The 14,713-nt window shown below is 43.5% G+C and overlaps 2 protein-coding genes across 7 annotated transcripts in view; one reads left to right on the top strand and one right to left on the bottom strand.

Moving 5' to 3' along the window:
• Positions 1 to 6,658, top strand: part of TBC1D8 (TBC1 domain family member 8) — a 121,568-nt gene extending 114,910 nt beyond the window's left edge. For 4 of the 6 annotated variants that reach the window (XM_057740933.1, XM_057740932.1, XM_057740934.1 and 1 more), the window contains 3 exons: positions 3,836 to 3,925; positions 4,349 to 4,446; positions 5,629 to 6,658. In XM_057740933.1, coding sequence (XP_057596916.1) covers positions 3,836 to 3,925; positions 4,349 to 4,446; positions 5,629 to 6,090 — 650 coding nt within the window. In that variant the 3' untranslated portion in view covers positions 6,091 to 6,658. Of the gene's footprint in view, positions 1 to 3,835; positions 3,926 to 4,348; positions 4,504 to 5,409 lie in introns of all 6 variants that reach the window. The other 2 variants (XR_009054601.1, XM_057740935.1) reach the window with 2 other exon arrangements.
• Positions 6,659 to 6,667: 9 nt separating this feature from the next.
• RPL31 (ribosomal protein L31) lies at positions 6,668 to 13,057 on the bottom strand. Its single transcript, XM_057740937.1, has 5 exons — positions 12,971 to 13,057; positions 12,455 to 12,561; positions 8,933 to 9,058; positions 7,818 to 7,930; positions 6,668 to 7,407 (listed from the first exon to the last, which is right to left on the bottom strand). Exons 2-5 carry the CDS (start codon positions 12,559 to 12,561, stop codon positions 7,376 to 7,378), a joined length of 378 nt encoding a protein of 125 aa, XP_057596920.1. The 5' UTR covers positions 12,971 to 13,057; the 3' UTR covers positions 6,668 to 7,375.
• Positions 13,058 to 14,713: the final 1,656 nt, after the last annotated feature.

Genomic DNA, 14,713 nt, shown 5'->3' with positions numbered 1-14,713 from the left:
AGGCTTCCTGTAAGAGAGGGCACTGTGAGTGGAGCTGACCGCACAGTTCTGCTCCTCCTAGACACTCTGGGATGCAGGGAATACACTGTTGGACTTGCAGAACAGCTTCCCAAAAAGTGGCCCTGCTGGTCTGGATCCACGTTAAGTGATGTTCTTAAAATGCTGAATCTAATAAAATTCGAGCAATGGTTAGCTTCTCATAGGATCCAAAACTAATAGTTTACATCTAGTAACTCAGGCAGTACTAATGCCGGCTACATCAGAAATGATACCAGGCACATTCGATTTGGTGATAGACAGCTTAGGCTAGATGAAAGTCTGTTCTTTGCACTGGGATCTTGAGTTGAAAACGTCACTTGAGGGTTTTGAAAAATATGAAAAGTATAAAATATAAACCTCCTAAGAAACCTTTTATGAAATTAAAAGATAGCATTGAGATTTTTAAAAGAGAAAGGCTAGGTGCTTAAGATCCCTGGTGTTATCCAAATTGTCAGGAGACCACCAAGATCGGATTTATGGTCCCAGCATCCAGTACTTGTTACAGCTCAGGTGATTTTCTTTTTTTTAAAGCTCTTTATCGGAATATAATTGCTTTACACTATTGTGCCAGTTTTTGCTATACAATAAAGTGAATCAGCTGTATTTATACATATATCCCCATATCCCCTCCCTCCCGCGAGTCCTTCCCACCCTCCCTATCCCAGGCCTTTAAATCATCACCCATCATCGAGTTGATCTCCCTTGTTTTATGCAGCAACTTCCCACTATTTTACATTTGGTAGTGTACATATGTCAGTGCTACTCTCTCACTTTGTCCCAGCTTCCCCTTCACCCCCTCCACCCCATGTCCTCAAGTCCATTCTCTACATCTGCATCTTTATTCTTGCCCTGTCACTGGGTTCATCCGTACCATTTTTTTAGATTCCATATACATGAGTTAGAATACGGTATTTGTTTTTCTCTTTCTGGCATACTTTGCTCTGTGTGACAGTCTCTAGGGCCATCCACCTCACTACAAATAACTCAATTTCATTCCTTTTTATGGCTGAGTAATATTCCATTGTATATGTGCCACATCTTCTTTATCCATCCATCTGTTGATGGGCATTTAGGTTGCTTCCATGCCCTGGCTATTGTAAAGAGTGCTTCAGTGAACATTGTGGTACATGATTCATTTTGGATTATGATTTTCTCAGGGTATATGCCCAGGAGTGGGATTGCTAGGCCATCAGGTGATTTTCTTACAGTAGATATCTGAAACACAACTTGGATACTTTGGTTGATTTTCCTATCAGTGATTTGGATGTATTAGAATTCCTAATTAATCCAAATGCAAGTCTGAGCTGTTAGAAATTGATTGCAGTTTCTAGTCACCATGGAGGGGTGGAAGGGAGGCACCATACAGCTTTTCCAAGAAGAAAATATTGGGTTGGCTAAAAAGTTCATTTGGGTTTTTTCCCATAACATCTTATGAAAAAACCTGAATGAATATTTTGGCTGACCCAATATGATGGAAAACAGTATTATTTTGATGACTGTGGTGTCAACTGTATCTGAAGGCCAAACTGTGTTGAAAGCACTCTATATACTCTTCTGCAGCTTTCAGTGGAACTGTCTTTTTCCCTCCACAAGCATCCCATTTAGAAAGTGATGAGATAGCAGTGGTGATGAAAGTGTTACACAGAATGAGTATGTCATTGACTAATAAAGGTGCTTGAAGCCACAAGGAGACTTTCGTGCTGGTGTCTGTTGAAGCGATACACTTACCCACCAGTCACAGACATTTGAGATTGAGAACTTAAGATAACCACATGCAAATTCTTCATCCCATTTTAACTTATACAGTGTTTGAAGTGAGATACAGTGAAAGCTTTAATAGAAATATCTCTTAATCCATTTATAGTCTTGAATTATGAATTACACATATATTAGAATGTAAAAATAAAGTTACATTTATAAAAGCTCAAACATCTCATTTTGAAAGTACACTGAAAGATGGTATAAACTGGGCGTTCACCGTTTTTCCTGATCTCACATTTCTGGTAGGAATAGACAACATCAGGAGTGTTTTTCAGTGAGCTCCAAGCCTCCTCCACTGTCCCGTGTCCAGTCCCGTGCTGGTGCTTTCTGTGTGCCGGGACTGGAGAGAGGTTGGGGAGCACTGCTCTGAGGTTGGCTGGCTTTTCTGGCTCCTTGTCACTACGGACACTTCACCTGCCTCTTTTCTGGACACTTACCCACTCCTTCAAGTAATCGTTCCTCTCTGTGCGCCCATGATATTTGTGTGTATTGGTTGTTCTGTTAGAGCATCTTAGAGTGACTTAAGTACACATTTCTCCTTTTTGATACACTGAGCTCTTTGAGGATAGGGACCCAGTATCCACTAGACACCCCAGTGGCTGTTACCTAGGAAACCATGTCTATCCTGACTGCCCCAAGTACCACCCAGGGTTTATAACTTTCCTCCTATTCAGTTTGAGTGGATTCTCACGTGCCACTGCATAGAATTTGTTTTGGACAAAGTTGGAAAAGAATGACTCAAAACCTTTTTTTTTTTAAAAAAAACAAAGGACCAACCGAAAAACCAAGAAAAACAACCTCAAACTACCTCCCACCTTCTAAACCCCAGAAACCTACTTCCCAAGTAGGAAGGAAGGTAGCTTATCAAGGCTTTGGTGCCATCTTGTGGATATTTGTTGGATCGCAACAGAGTTTTGCCTTTGTGAAATGGCTATTAAGTTTCAGCCTTTTAAAAATGAGGATTCTTCATCTGTAATCCCTTTTAAAATTTGGTAACAGCTTTACTGATCTATAATCCACATACCATACAATTCACTCAAAGTATACAGTCTGATGGTTTTTAGTATATCCAGTTATTCAACCCCCATCACAATTTTAGAACATTTTTATCACACCAAAAAGACCCGCCCTTTAGCTACTGTCCCCAGTCCACACATTCCCCGTTTGTAGACAGGCCCTTTCTGGACTTTTCATGGAGTATGTGCCCTTCTGTGTCTGGCTGCTTTCACTTAGTATGTCTTCAGGGTTCATCCATGGTTGTGGCCTGTCAGCACTTACTCCTTTTTCACAGCTGAAGTGACTCCGATGGGCATGCCGTAATTTATTCACTCATTCATTGATGAACATTTGTGTACAGGTTCTGAGTGGGTATGTTTTCATTTCCCGTTGATATACACCCAGGAGTGGAATTTCTGGGTAAAAATGGCAACTTTATGATTTAACTTTTTGAGGAGCTCCCAGACTGTTTTCCAAAATGGCTATGCCGTTTTATATTCCCACCAGCAGTGTATGAGGGTTGATATAATCTTAATTTTGTAAATTTCAAGAAAACTCTTAATAACATGCTGCTTTGAATTCAGTAAAAGCTTTTTTCAATTTTTGTTACAAGTATAGCCGTATGTGCTAATTACTGAAAAAAAAAATACCCTGAGAAGTTTAAAACAATTACTTATTATTCCATCACCTGGAGATCTAAGTGTATTTATTTCTAGAATTTGTATACATGTTTATATTTGTTGGACAAAATGGCATTTTACCATACATACTTTTCTAGGTCAATATCAGCAATGTCCCATGAATTTGTATATCATTAAGTAGAACATTTACAGACACCTGGGAAAAGGCATAAATAACTGGTGTGTGATGTTTTCTTGACTTCTTGGTGTACACCAGGTTCAGACCCGGCAGCCCTCAGGCTGGGGGCTCCTGGCTTAGCCTTTAAGTTTTCTTACCTTAAAAGCTAAATTACTTTTGGCTAAGTCAGTTTTGGCTAAGATGAAATTTGTTCAATTAAAAAAAAATTTTTTTTTTGAAGCACTCACTGAAAATGACCGAGACAGCCAGTCACCACTGAAGAATCCTCTGTTGTCGACGTCAAGACCCTTGGTTTTTGGCAAGTCCAATGGTATGTACCTTTTCATTATCTTCTGTCAGGCATACCACTAGTCATTAAAGACGCTGGATTTCACAGCTGTTCTTGTAAGCGACTAATCTGTTCCCTCCCTCCTGGGAGTTAATACCAAGACCACTGCTTTCAGAGGCCAGAAACCTTCCAAGCTGCAGTACACTGGGTGACTGCCCTTGACACTACCACCATGTTTATTCCTCCTGGTATTTCAGGGATCCTCTTGCAAGGTCACTCAGCTACCACAATCTAATCTATCTGTGGCCAGTTTGTAAAACACACCGTCTTCTGGTTAATCTTTGCTTTTCATTTTGTATGTGGAATTTGCTTAGTGGGATTCCTCATCCCCTCATCACCCCTTTGGACCTATTTTCCTTTTGCTCTCATGGAATTTACTTACAGTATATATTGTTTTGTCTCAAGGTGATACAATTGATTATCAGAAACAGCTGAAGCAGATGATTAAAGATTTAGCCAAAGAGAAAGACAAAACTGAGAAAGAGTTGCCCAAAATGAGCCAGGTATGAACTTTATCCTGTGCCAAGAATTTACTGTTTTGCCAAGTGATTTGTTCACAGGTAAGCTTTTTAATTAAGCAGGAACCCCCTCCCCCTGCCCTTACCTCCAAAGCTGTGATCAGAAGCTCTTTTAACTTCTGGGGGCTAACACTGTGGTGCTTAAATGGGAACTATCTGAACTGTGACCCATCTGGCTACCCAGATGTTCAGAGCAGGAGGCTGCACACAGTTCATTCTTTGAAGAGTGTTCATATCAAATTCTTTCACCCAGGTTGTGATGTAGATTTATTCCCTAGAGCAATAGAAGCTATTTGGGGGACTGTGGATACAGCATTCTTCATGTAGTGTACTCTCCAGTTTCTTGAAAATCACCGACCACAGACTATACCGTACTGATAAGGCTTCAAGCTGAAAACGTCCCTTTATTACAGGACTTAAATCCCTTTGGTGCTTAGGTGTACTGTGAGCCCTCAGGAGTGGGATTTAGCACACAGTTTTATCACAAAACAAAGTGTTGCTCCAGTCTGCTGAGTTGCTTTCAAATATTCATTCTACTCTTCAGATACAAAGTCAGTTAAATCCCAGTGTTGTCTGTCAGTTATACCTCAGTTAACAATCATGGATATTTCTCCCATGTCATTATTAGGAGCTCAACTATTTTCCTATTCCCAGAGTAATTGTGTAGCTAAGTCCTACTTGAAGTACCTCCATCACATGACATAAAGTTTCTGTTTGGGCAAGAGTATGTGTGTAACTTGAGAAAGCACTGGGCATCACTGTTGTACTTCATTTTATGGCCTTTAGCTGCTGCTTGGCATTGCCACCAGATTAACAAGTCATAATCTTATTCAATCCTAGTATTGAAACCATTTCCAACCTTTTGCTATAATAAGCCCTAGCCTAAATATCCTTATAAACAAATCTCTGTGCGCTTTTGAATACATTTCTACATGTGTTTGGTTAAAGGGTGCAATATTTCTATGTAGACAGCACAAGTCTACATGTGTGCTGAAATCCCCTGGACTATTAATGTGTATCTAGAGAGGAAGGGCAGAGAATATTTTCGGCTTCAAAAAGTACGTGTTTTCTTTTCAAAAAACTAAGTATAAAGTTTTAAAAAGCCCATGATATGCTTCTATTCTTGTTATGCTGCTATATGCAGACTTTTTTTCCCCTCAATTCCAGAGAGAATTTATCCAGTTCTGTAAAACTTTGTATAGTATGTTCCATAAAGATCCAGAGGAGAATGATTTGTACCAAGCCATCGCCACAGTAACCACTTTGCTGCTGCAGATCGGGGAAGTGGGCCAGCAGGGCAGCAGCTCTGGAAGCTGCTCCCAGGAAGGTGGGGAGGAGCTGCAGGCTTCAGCTCCTTCTCCGGAGCAGGACTCGGTTTTTGCCGACACCGACACTGGGAAGAGTCCCCGGGAGTCCCAGGCATTTCCTGAAGAGGCAAAAGGGGACTGGACTGTCTCCCTTGAACATATTTTAGCTTCACTTCTGACTGAACAGTCATTAGTCAACTTTTTTGAAAAGCCACTGGACATTAAATCCAAACTTGAAAATGCCAAGATCAATCAGTACAGCCTCAAAACTTGTGAAATGAGCCGCCAATCACAGCCTGAACTCAAGCTGAGTAGCCCATAGAAGGACAGCGGCTGCCTTAGACCAGTCTCCATACCAAAGCACAGACCAGGTTTGTGGGTGGTCAGCCCACAAATCCAGGTTTGTCTAGCTCATTGTGAGTACACTTTACAAGCTGGGCATCTGGATAAGCAACCTGACAGCCACAGCTGTGGCTGAGGGAACTGATGCAACCCTCTGGGATTTTCTATTTATTCTTTGAGAGAATTCAGTTGGACACTGTCAGTGCTAGAGGGTGTCTCACATCAGTTCCCTTGATGCTATGACTTCACTGTTACCAGATTTGCTGAAATGGGCACTTCTGCTGTGATGCTAGTATTTTATTCTCAGATGGAATATAAGAGTCAAATGTATGATACTAACCCAGAGATGAGACAAGCCTAAGCACTCATTCTTCACTTGAATGGGAGGGAGGATCAAGTTCACTTTCAAGATTTAAGAGCCACTATCTGTGCAATTGTATTTGGCTTTTTTTGCACTAATTTTGTTTCAATGCTGGTAATTGAAACCATTTTAATGTATTTGGTTGTATTCACTTTGTGTCCTTCCAAAAAAATGTGTACAAACCATGCTTTCAACATTGGCCTCCAAGTTTTTTTAATAAGAAATTTTTGTATTGACTGGTCTGTGTTTATATCTGATTTCAGTGCCTGAAGTCTGGATTGTGCCAGTGAGTGGATAAGCGGGAGATCCCCTGCCCCACCACGTTCATGGTGGCAGTATACTACATTGCAGGCAGCCCCCCTTCCAAAGGGGACCTCTTTATGGCATTTAATTGCCATCAGTGGTGTCAACACTAATGAAACATGACCCCTAGGACTAAAAACACCTCATGGGGCGACCTCAAGTAAGTGAGCTAAAAAGGAACTGTACATAATTCATTCAACCTAAGACTATCAAAAGTGTACCATTTTAGTATGTTAAAATGTAAAAAATGGCAGTTAAGTTCTACATGGCAGTTTCTGGAAAAAAGTTATCTTAGAATTAACAAAACATGCATGTAAAAGCATCAACATTATACCTGCAATGTCCCAACCCCTAAACAGCCATTCTCAAGCCAGGATGTATTTCAAAACCTCCTTAGAACACCTGGCTAGGCTCTGTGCAAATATTCAGAAACTCCAGGGATGGGGGAGAAGGGACCCAGGCACAGTAATTAGTTAGGAAATGCTCTCCAAATGCTGTAACTGGGAACTGCTTTAAGATATACAAGCCCATTTTACCTGCAGCTAGAAAAGGAAAATCAAGATGCGAAGGCCGTTCTATAAGTTTATTGGACAATCAGCAGTTAGTTCTCATCCACATTAACTGTCTGCAGATCTGCAAAAGAAGCGACAGCCAGTCACCTTCCACACCCGCATATCCCATCTCATACTTTCACACTCCAAGAACCATTTCTTCATGGGTTTAGGCAAATATTACTATTCCATGTGACCTTTCACAACCCAGATATTTTCCCATACCATGACACGGTTTACAACAGTGAAGCAAAAATTATTTGCACTCTTGGTTATATTAAAATGTCTAAAATCTACAGCCAGAGTGTGGATAATTTTTGACTCACCCTTGTAGAAAAGGTTCACTGATTATGCCTGTTCCTTACATACCCACTAGAAGGATGCCAGCGATATTAGTGCACAATATTTGTTGAACAAACAAATCCAGGTTATATAAAAGGGCCAAGGACTTTAACAAATCTAAACAACTTTGTGGGATGAAGCAGAACTTACTTTTGAAAGTGGTGACAGGTACATAGGTAACCAACGTATAGAGCTTGTTTGGTGAATCTTCATCTTCATTACGTTTTCTGGACAACCGCACACGTATACGGTATGGGACATTCCTGAAAAATAGAACACACTGGTGTCAGGATGTGCTAGTCTCAGTAGGCAGCCCCCACTGCCATGTGACTTCTGCATAAATGTGGGCCCAACATGTAAATCTTGGTTATGGGATCTGTGTTACTGTTAAACACTCAGTTTTCCTGCCTCACGCACACAATCCTTCCAGCTCAGCAGCATTACAGTTGATCGCAACCCTTCCTTTTACTGATTAGAGGACAAGAGGTGCCCTGAAACTTCTCTCGCCTCATGTGACACCACTCCTCCCGCCTCAAGGGAGCTCGGGGCAGCTCCTTTATTAGACAACCCACCCCCCATGCCAGCCCACTACAGGCCTGAATCTCAAGTGTCTGTCATCACATCAGACCCCAATATTAATTACCCAGACATGCAGGCAGCCCCCCACCCCCACTCATCTCACACATCACCTAGCCCCCACCAGTGCCACTCCCTTTGGCTGGTCCCACTTCCACCCTGGTACCTTACAACGTCCTCCACAGCAAAACCACCCCCATGTTTATAAGCAAGGCTCCTCAACCATGGCACTACTGATACCTGGGCTGGATAATTTCTTCTGTGTGCATGTTGGGTAGCCTGCCTTGTGCATTGTTTAGCAGAATTTTCAACCTGTAACCACCTCCACTACTCCAGTGTCTTCCCAGTATGTCCAGAGAGAAATCCTAACTCTATGCCACGACCCACAAGATCTGTCCCCTGCCTAACTCTCCATCCTCACTCACTGTTCTTAGGTCATACGATCTACTCCACCTTCCCCAACCTCTGTTCCCAGGTCACATGAAGTTCTCTCCTTGCGTGATGTTCTTACCTGACTCTCACCCTGCTGGCTCCTTCATCTTTGGGGTCTTAGTCCAAATACCAGGTAAAAGGGCTTCCCTGCAGATGCTACCCCACTCTCTGGGCCACTGTTATTTTCTTTATACCCTCGTGTGCATTAGTTTGTGGAATTGTGAAAGTTCACCTTATAACACAGAAAACTCGAGTACCTTATTCCTTTGGCCCAGACAGCTTTGTTGAGCCTGGTGTCAATGCGCACATCTGGAGTTCCCATCTCCTTCATGGCAAATTTCCGGATTTCTTTGAGTGCCCGAGGGGCACGCTTCTTGAAACCTCTGAGATTCAAACGTAATACATGAACTGAGTATAAAATTAAATGAAATACACAACATAGCATGTCTTGTTTTCATAAAACAAATGTAAACCATGAAGAAGGCAGGAACAATTCTTTTGCCACCACTATGTGATGCCCGACAACTAGTATAATACTTGGGACACATAAGATGCACGATCTACTTTCAATAATACAGAACAAGGACTCTGTATATGATCCTATAGAGATGCTAATATATACATTGGCCAACCCTTTCCTGATACAACAAAAACACCCCCAAGGTCTAATACCATCTGCCAGGGAGAATATAATCAAAGAATGATGTTAGAATAAGCTTGAACATAAAGTACACAGCTGAAGTAAATACCATGTGCTCGGGTCAAAATATAATCAGGTTATTTGCCACATCTTAAAGACACAGCATGTTTCTGGCAATTTCAGTTTAATGGTTCACCAACAACTTACGCTTAAAGAGCAGGGGCCTGAAATATACCAATTTCCGCTCAAGAAGTGTGATGAGGACAACAGCTAATGCTGTGGATCTCTTGGCATGTGTCAGGCACTATTAACCTGTTGTTTAGATGAGGATACATAAATTCCTTCGAATTTCACGTTTTCAGTTAAATAAGAAATGTGAAAAAGCCAAACTTGACTACACGCTGATATGATCCAGCATTTGTTAACTGAAGGCTATTCGAAGTGGCATGCAGCCCAAGTTTAAAGAGGCGTCCCCCCAGCCCCAAGACTGAATGTGAGGAGCCTCATCAGTTACCATGTCTCCCTTGCTCCCTTTGTTCTATCCCTCACCAGCCTCCTTAAACCCATCAAGCAAGCTCGCTTCATTGTCTTAATTATTTAACCATCTAGAAATAAAAGGTACTAGAAATAACAGTAGGTGTAACAGACAAAAGCCCGTTTTCCACATAGCTTATGTAGTCAACGCATGGAGTATGTGAGATGGTATCAAGTACTACAGAGAAACCAGGGAAAAGAGCACTAGGGAAGGGGGCTGCAGTTTTACGTTAAGTAAGATGGCCGCAGAGATACTGAAGTCAAGATCCAAAGATAACGAGGGCAACTATTTAGCCATCTGTGAGAGAGTGCTAAAACTAAAACCAAACTGCTACCCTGAATCAGGTATTTGCCTCCTTTGATTAAGAAAGTAAGTGGCAGACTTCCCTGGTGGCGCAGTGGTTAAGAATCTGCCTGCCAATGCAGGGAACACGGATGCAAGCCCTGGTCCGGGAAGATTCCACATGGCGCAGAACAACTAAGCCTATGCACCACAACTACTGAGCCTGTGCTCTAGAGCCCATGAACCACAACTATTGAGCCTATGTGCCACAACTACTGAAGCCCGCACACCTAGAGCCTGTGATCTACAACAAGAGAAGCCACCGCAATAAGCCTGCGCACCGCAACGAAGACCCAACACAGCAAATAAATAAAATAAATTTATACATAAATAGAAAAAAGGAAGTGGCCAACACATGTGGAATCATAGCAAGAACTTTGGCTTCTCATCTGAGTAAGGTGGGAAGCCACTGGAGGGTTTGAGGAACAGCCTGGGTGTTTGGTGGTGGAGCCTGGAACCAGGAGCAGGAACTGCTAACTGTAACCATCAAGAGAATGGTGGTAGGACCAGTGCAGTCAGACTGGGGAAGGCAGAGCCAAGAGGACACGCTCACCTGCCAACTGAAACAGGGAAGGCACAGGGAAATGGGAAGGTCAGGGTGGAGACAGATGCTAGGAGTTTGGTCTGGGGTCATGTAAATCGAGATAACTTGATTTAAACACCGAAGGATACATGTTCATAGCAACTGGATACATGAGGCCCTAAAACTAGTTGCTGTTAGCAACCGTAGTTAGGGAGAGGCTGAGCCCTGTCTCAGCATTAAGAGGATGGGTTGTGAGGAGAAACAGTAGACTGAGGAAGAGCAGCTGGAGAAGCAAGAAAAACACCAGACTGTGGAATCTTTGCAAGTAAAATGAATAACAAGCAAAGAACTGTCAATTGCTGCCCATCAAGTAAGAACTAGAAAACAATCAAAGCATTTAGTACCATGAAGGTCTTCACTGAGAATTTTGTAACCAAGCACAAAATGCCTGAGAAACTCATCCACCCGCAGTGGCTCACACCCACTCTTCTAATGTCGGCTTAACTGTGTGGCCTTTAAAACATCACTCCCTTTCACTTTGTGACTTGCTCTCCACCTGGCACCTCCCACCATTTCAAATCTGGATACTTGTCTAACTTCCCCTATTAAGTAAACTAGGAAGGTAGGATCTTTGGTTCCCTGTTGAATCCACAGAGCCCAAGACACTGTTAACTGCTTAATATGCTCCCCAGATGAATATATGCACACTGCAAATTAAGGGGGGGGGGAGAATGTGGTTGCAAAGCAGCATCCATACACAAAAAAGACACTGAATTTTTGACCCAGAAGCCTTCAGAGACCCCACATACAGGATACTCCTTGGGCCACACATGATCAACACCAGGCCAGAAATGCCAGGCCCAGTGTGGACACTGCTGTACATTTAGATCCTTCACAAAATCAGCTATCTAGAGATGACTGCCCAGGAAAGTGCAAGAAAATCTGTACCACAGACCCGTGCCTGAATACAATATTTTGCAATGCAAGGTGCTACTAAAAATATTCCAAATAACAGTATTCAAGAGGAGATATGATCTCCGTTATCACTAGTAAGCACCACGTACAGAAAAAGGGGAAAACTCAGTAAGCTTAAGAACTGAAAACCAAACCCCAGAGACGAAAACCAATGAACCAGAACATTCAAAATCATGCCCAATATTCTTACTTATCACAAATCCACAACCTTCAGGTGTCCCCTCCACAAATACCGCCCTATAACCCCACCGATACATTATTTTCTGGTCTCTCCAGAAGTTTCATTTCCGGCATTACTACTTTACCAATGTTAGTACTCATCTGTGTGGATCAGAGAATTAAGGTAATCTCGTCGGAGAGTTCAGATCCGGGCCCAACACAGCCTTAGCTAATTGGTCACCTTTACCAGGGTCTAGATGCACTGAAAAAGTTTGTTTTCCCTTATATACACATCTTTCGCCCTTCAGGCGCGCCAAGGTTTAATTACAAAACAATGAGTGAAACGATTTTATCGTCACTGTATTTCCCCTAACTGCCTCTCCCAGAAACCTTACCGCTCAATCTCCCGTTTCTAGGCATTAACCTCTGAGCATTAGGTTTTAAACCCTGCGAGCCTTAAATAGGGTCCACGGAATACAGACTTGAGCTTTTGATGAAAAAATGCGTCATTTCTAGACCACCCAAGCCTTTAGACAACTCAAGGACCACCGGACCGCGATTTCGGAACCATCCAGCAGGGCATCGCTGACCGCAGGGATACTCACACTCCGTGGATGCGCTTGTGAATGTTGATGGTGTATTCTCTGGTTACCACCTCGTTGATGGCGGACCGGCCCTTCTTCTTCTCGCCACCCTTCTTTGCGGGAGCCATCTAAACCGAAGCGACAAGGAGGCTCTGAGCGAGAGGGACAAACGCAAGCCAAGTCCCCCCTCCCGGCCTGGCCTCACGCAGCCGCCCTCGGGGCGCTTCCGGAGGCAAAGGATCTGGCCAGGCCTGTGAAGCCCCTGGTCTGGGCAAAGTCAAGCCCGCCACCCCGCGGCCCAAGCATCCAAGCCTCTTAGACGCCCCCGCCCCTGAAACCCCTGTAGCCCGAGTTCCCCTAAGCTTTGCTATTTTCCCTCTCAAGCTCCGAGAGCCCTTAAATGGAGCACAGATTCCCGTGCCCCGGGAACTCGGAGTCCCGGGCCGGCTCAGGAGAGAGCCCACCGTCCCAGTCGGTACAATTAGGGGCGAGGATGGCGCTAGATTCCTGGCGCAGGGGCCCAGGACCCACACTCACCCTGCCGGGCCGGGGTTGGAAAGGAAGAGCGCGAAGGATTGTGGGAGAAGGAAAGCGGCGTCGCAAGTACAACTTCCGGGTCACCTGGCGGCGGGTGGAGGGGGCGGGCGGGAGAAGGGAAGGGGCGAGGCTGTGACGTAAGCGGCGCGCGCCGAGCGGAAAAACAAGCGGGCCTCCGGCGCGGGGCCTCGAGCGTCAGGCTCTCTGCCTGCGCCGGGCTTCCTGCCGCCCGTTTCCGCCTCCGTGCGAACGAGGGTGGGAGGGGCTTGCGCTTCTAGTCTAAGGCTTCAGAGGAAACCCTACCCTAGTCTCCAGGTGGAGGAGAGCAGGGCGGAGAGATACTATGCTCTTCTCTTTTTCCCACTCTCTCAGTGATTCGGCCAGCGTTGTCTGAACCTGTGTGTCCGGCTGCCGAGCCGGAGGTGACCGACGGGCTCGCGAGCGGGCGTCCTCACTGTCCGGACCGGGGTGCTTCCCGGGAGGGCTGCCATCAGCCGCAGAAGGGGCTGGGCGAGGAGGGAGGCAGAGGTTTGCAGAAGTGTTTTGAAATTAAAGTCGCCAGTTTGTAACTCACTATATGAAATATCAGTTTAGGAGACAGTAATTGACAAAATCACCTCAGAAAGGGAGACTAAAATACTATATATAATCTATTATATTGGAGAAATCACTGTGATTTCATGACCTGTTTTTAGCTCTATCACAACAAAATGCCCAATAATAGTAATAGAAGCACTTTATCCAACACCCAATGTAAGACACGTACTTGAAAATGAAAAGGGAGGAATCTGACGCCAGGAGATCACGCGTGAGTTGACAGACTACACAGCCAGGTCCCGGATCCCCATGCCAAAGCCATGGGATCACAACTCTGGGCCTTCAGTCTGTTGGTCAGAAATTGCATTCTCTTCTGGAGGGGGTGAGGGCATGGTAAGATCCTTAAACCTAGGGAGGTGTAAAATTTTTATTGAGTTATTGAAAACCTAGAATGGTATGTCAAAACGAGCACTGAGGTGTGAGAGTGAGCATGGAGTGAAATACAAAACAAGTGTGTGATAGTCACATTTTGCAACCAGTTTTGATGTAAAGACATCCAGTTTTGATATATTTTGTGGGTCCATTTAGAACTTTTAAGGAATCTTCTGTATCAGGCTTCAGATTTTAATTCTTACACGTGTTAATATTTGTAATCTCTTCATAATTGGGGAAATTTTGGGGGTAAATTCGTAAATATTGACTCTGTTGTTTAAGTAGTTATGTGATTAATAAGGCAAATGTTGACTATTTAATGGTTAAAAGAATGCTAACTGATAAATTTACAAGATTAATAAGTTGAACATTAAATGATGTACAGTTATCGGTGTCTGTATCTTTCCATGCTCAAAATCCCCTCTGACAGAGATGAATCTACCAGCATGGAGAATAAAAATGTTCAGTTTCTGTTGATGGGTGGGTCATGGCTCCACTGAAAGAGATGGGGACTTTGGGAGGAGCAGATGGTTTTAAAGGAAATTGAGTCACATACTGAATTAAATCCAGGACCTTTCAAGTGTATATAAAGTGGTAACCCAACATTGGCGTATATATTTTAAGCCATGTATTTTAGTGAATGTGCCAACCGATTACCCTGCTTCTCTCATAACTGGACATTGACTGGTTAGGGAAAAATCCTAAAGGAATTTTTTTTTTCTTTCTAATGAGCTTTTTTATCCTAGAAAAATAAAGCTGCTTCACAGACACCAC

Source organism: Hippopotamus amphibius, chromosome 7 (genome assembly GCF_030028045.1).
Source record: "Hippopotamus amphibius kiboko isolate mHipAmp2 chromosome 7, mHipAmp2.hap2, whole genome shotgun sequence".
Classification (NCBI taxonomy): Eukaryota; Metazoa; Chordata; class Mammalia; order Artiodactyla; family Hippopotamidae; genus Hippopotamus; species Hippopotamus amphibius.
Note: the sequence above shows the minus strand (reverse complement) of the source record. Positions and strands in the feature narration are given on the sequence as shown.

Bases quoted from the DNA above. Each gene is read 5' to 3' on its own strand.
- RPL31 (XM_057740937.1), bottom strand. From the start codon at position 12,561: ATGGCTCCCGCAAAGAAGGGTGGCGAGAAGAAGAAGGGCCGGTCCGCC. The intron at 9,059-12,454 runs GTGAGTATCCCT...TTTGAATCTCAG, and splicing joins CACAAGCGCATCCACGGAGT to AGGTTTCAAGAAGCGTGCCC. The intron at 7,408-7,817 runs GTAAGTTCTGCT...CTTCTTTTGCAG, and splicing joins ACCTGTCACCACTTTCAAAA to ATCTGCAGACAGTTAATGTG.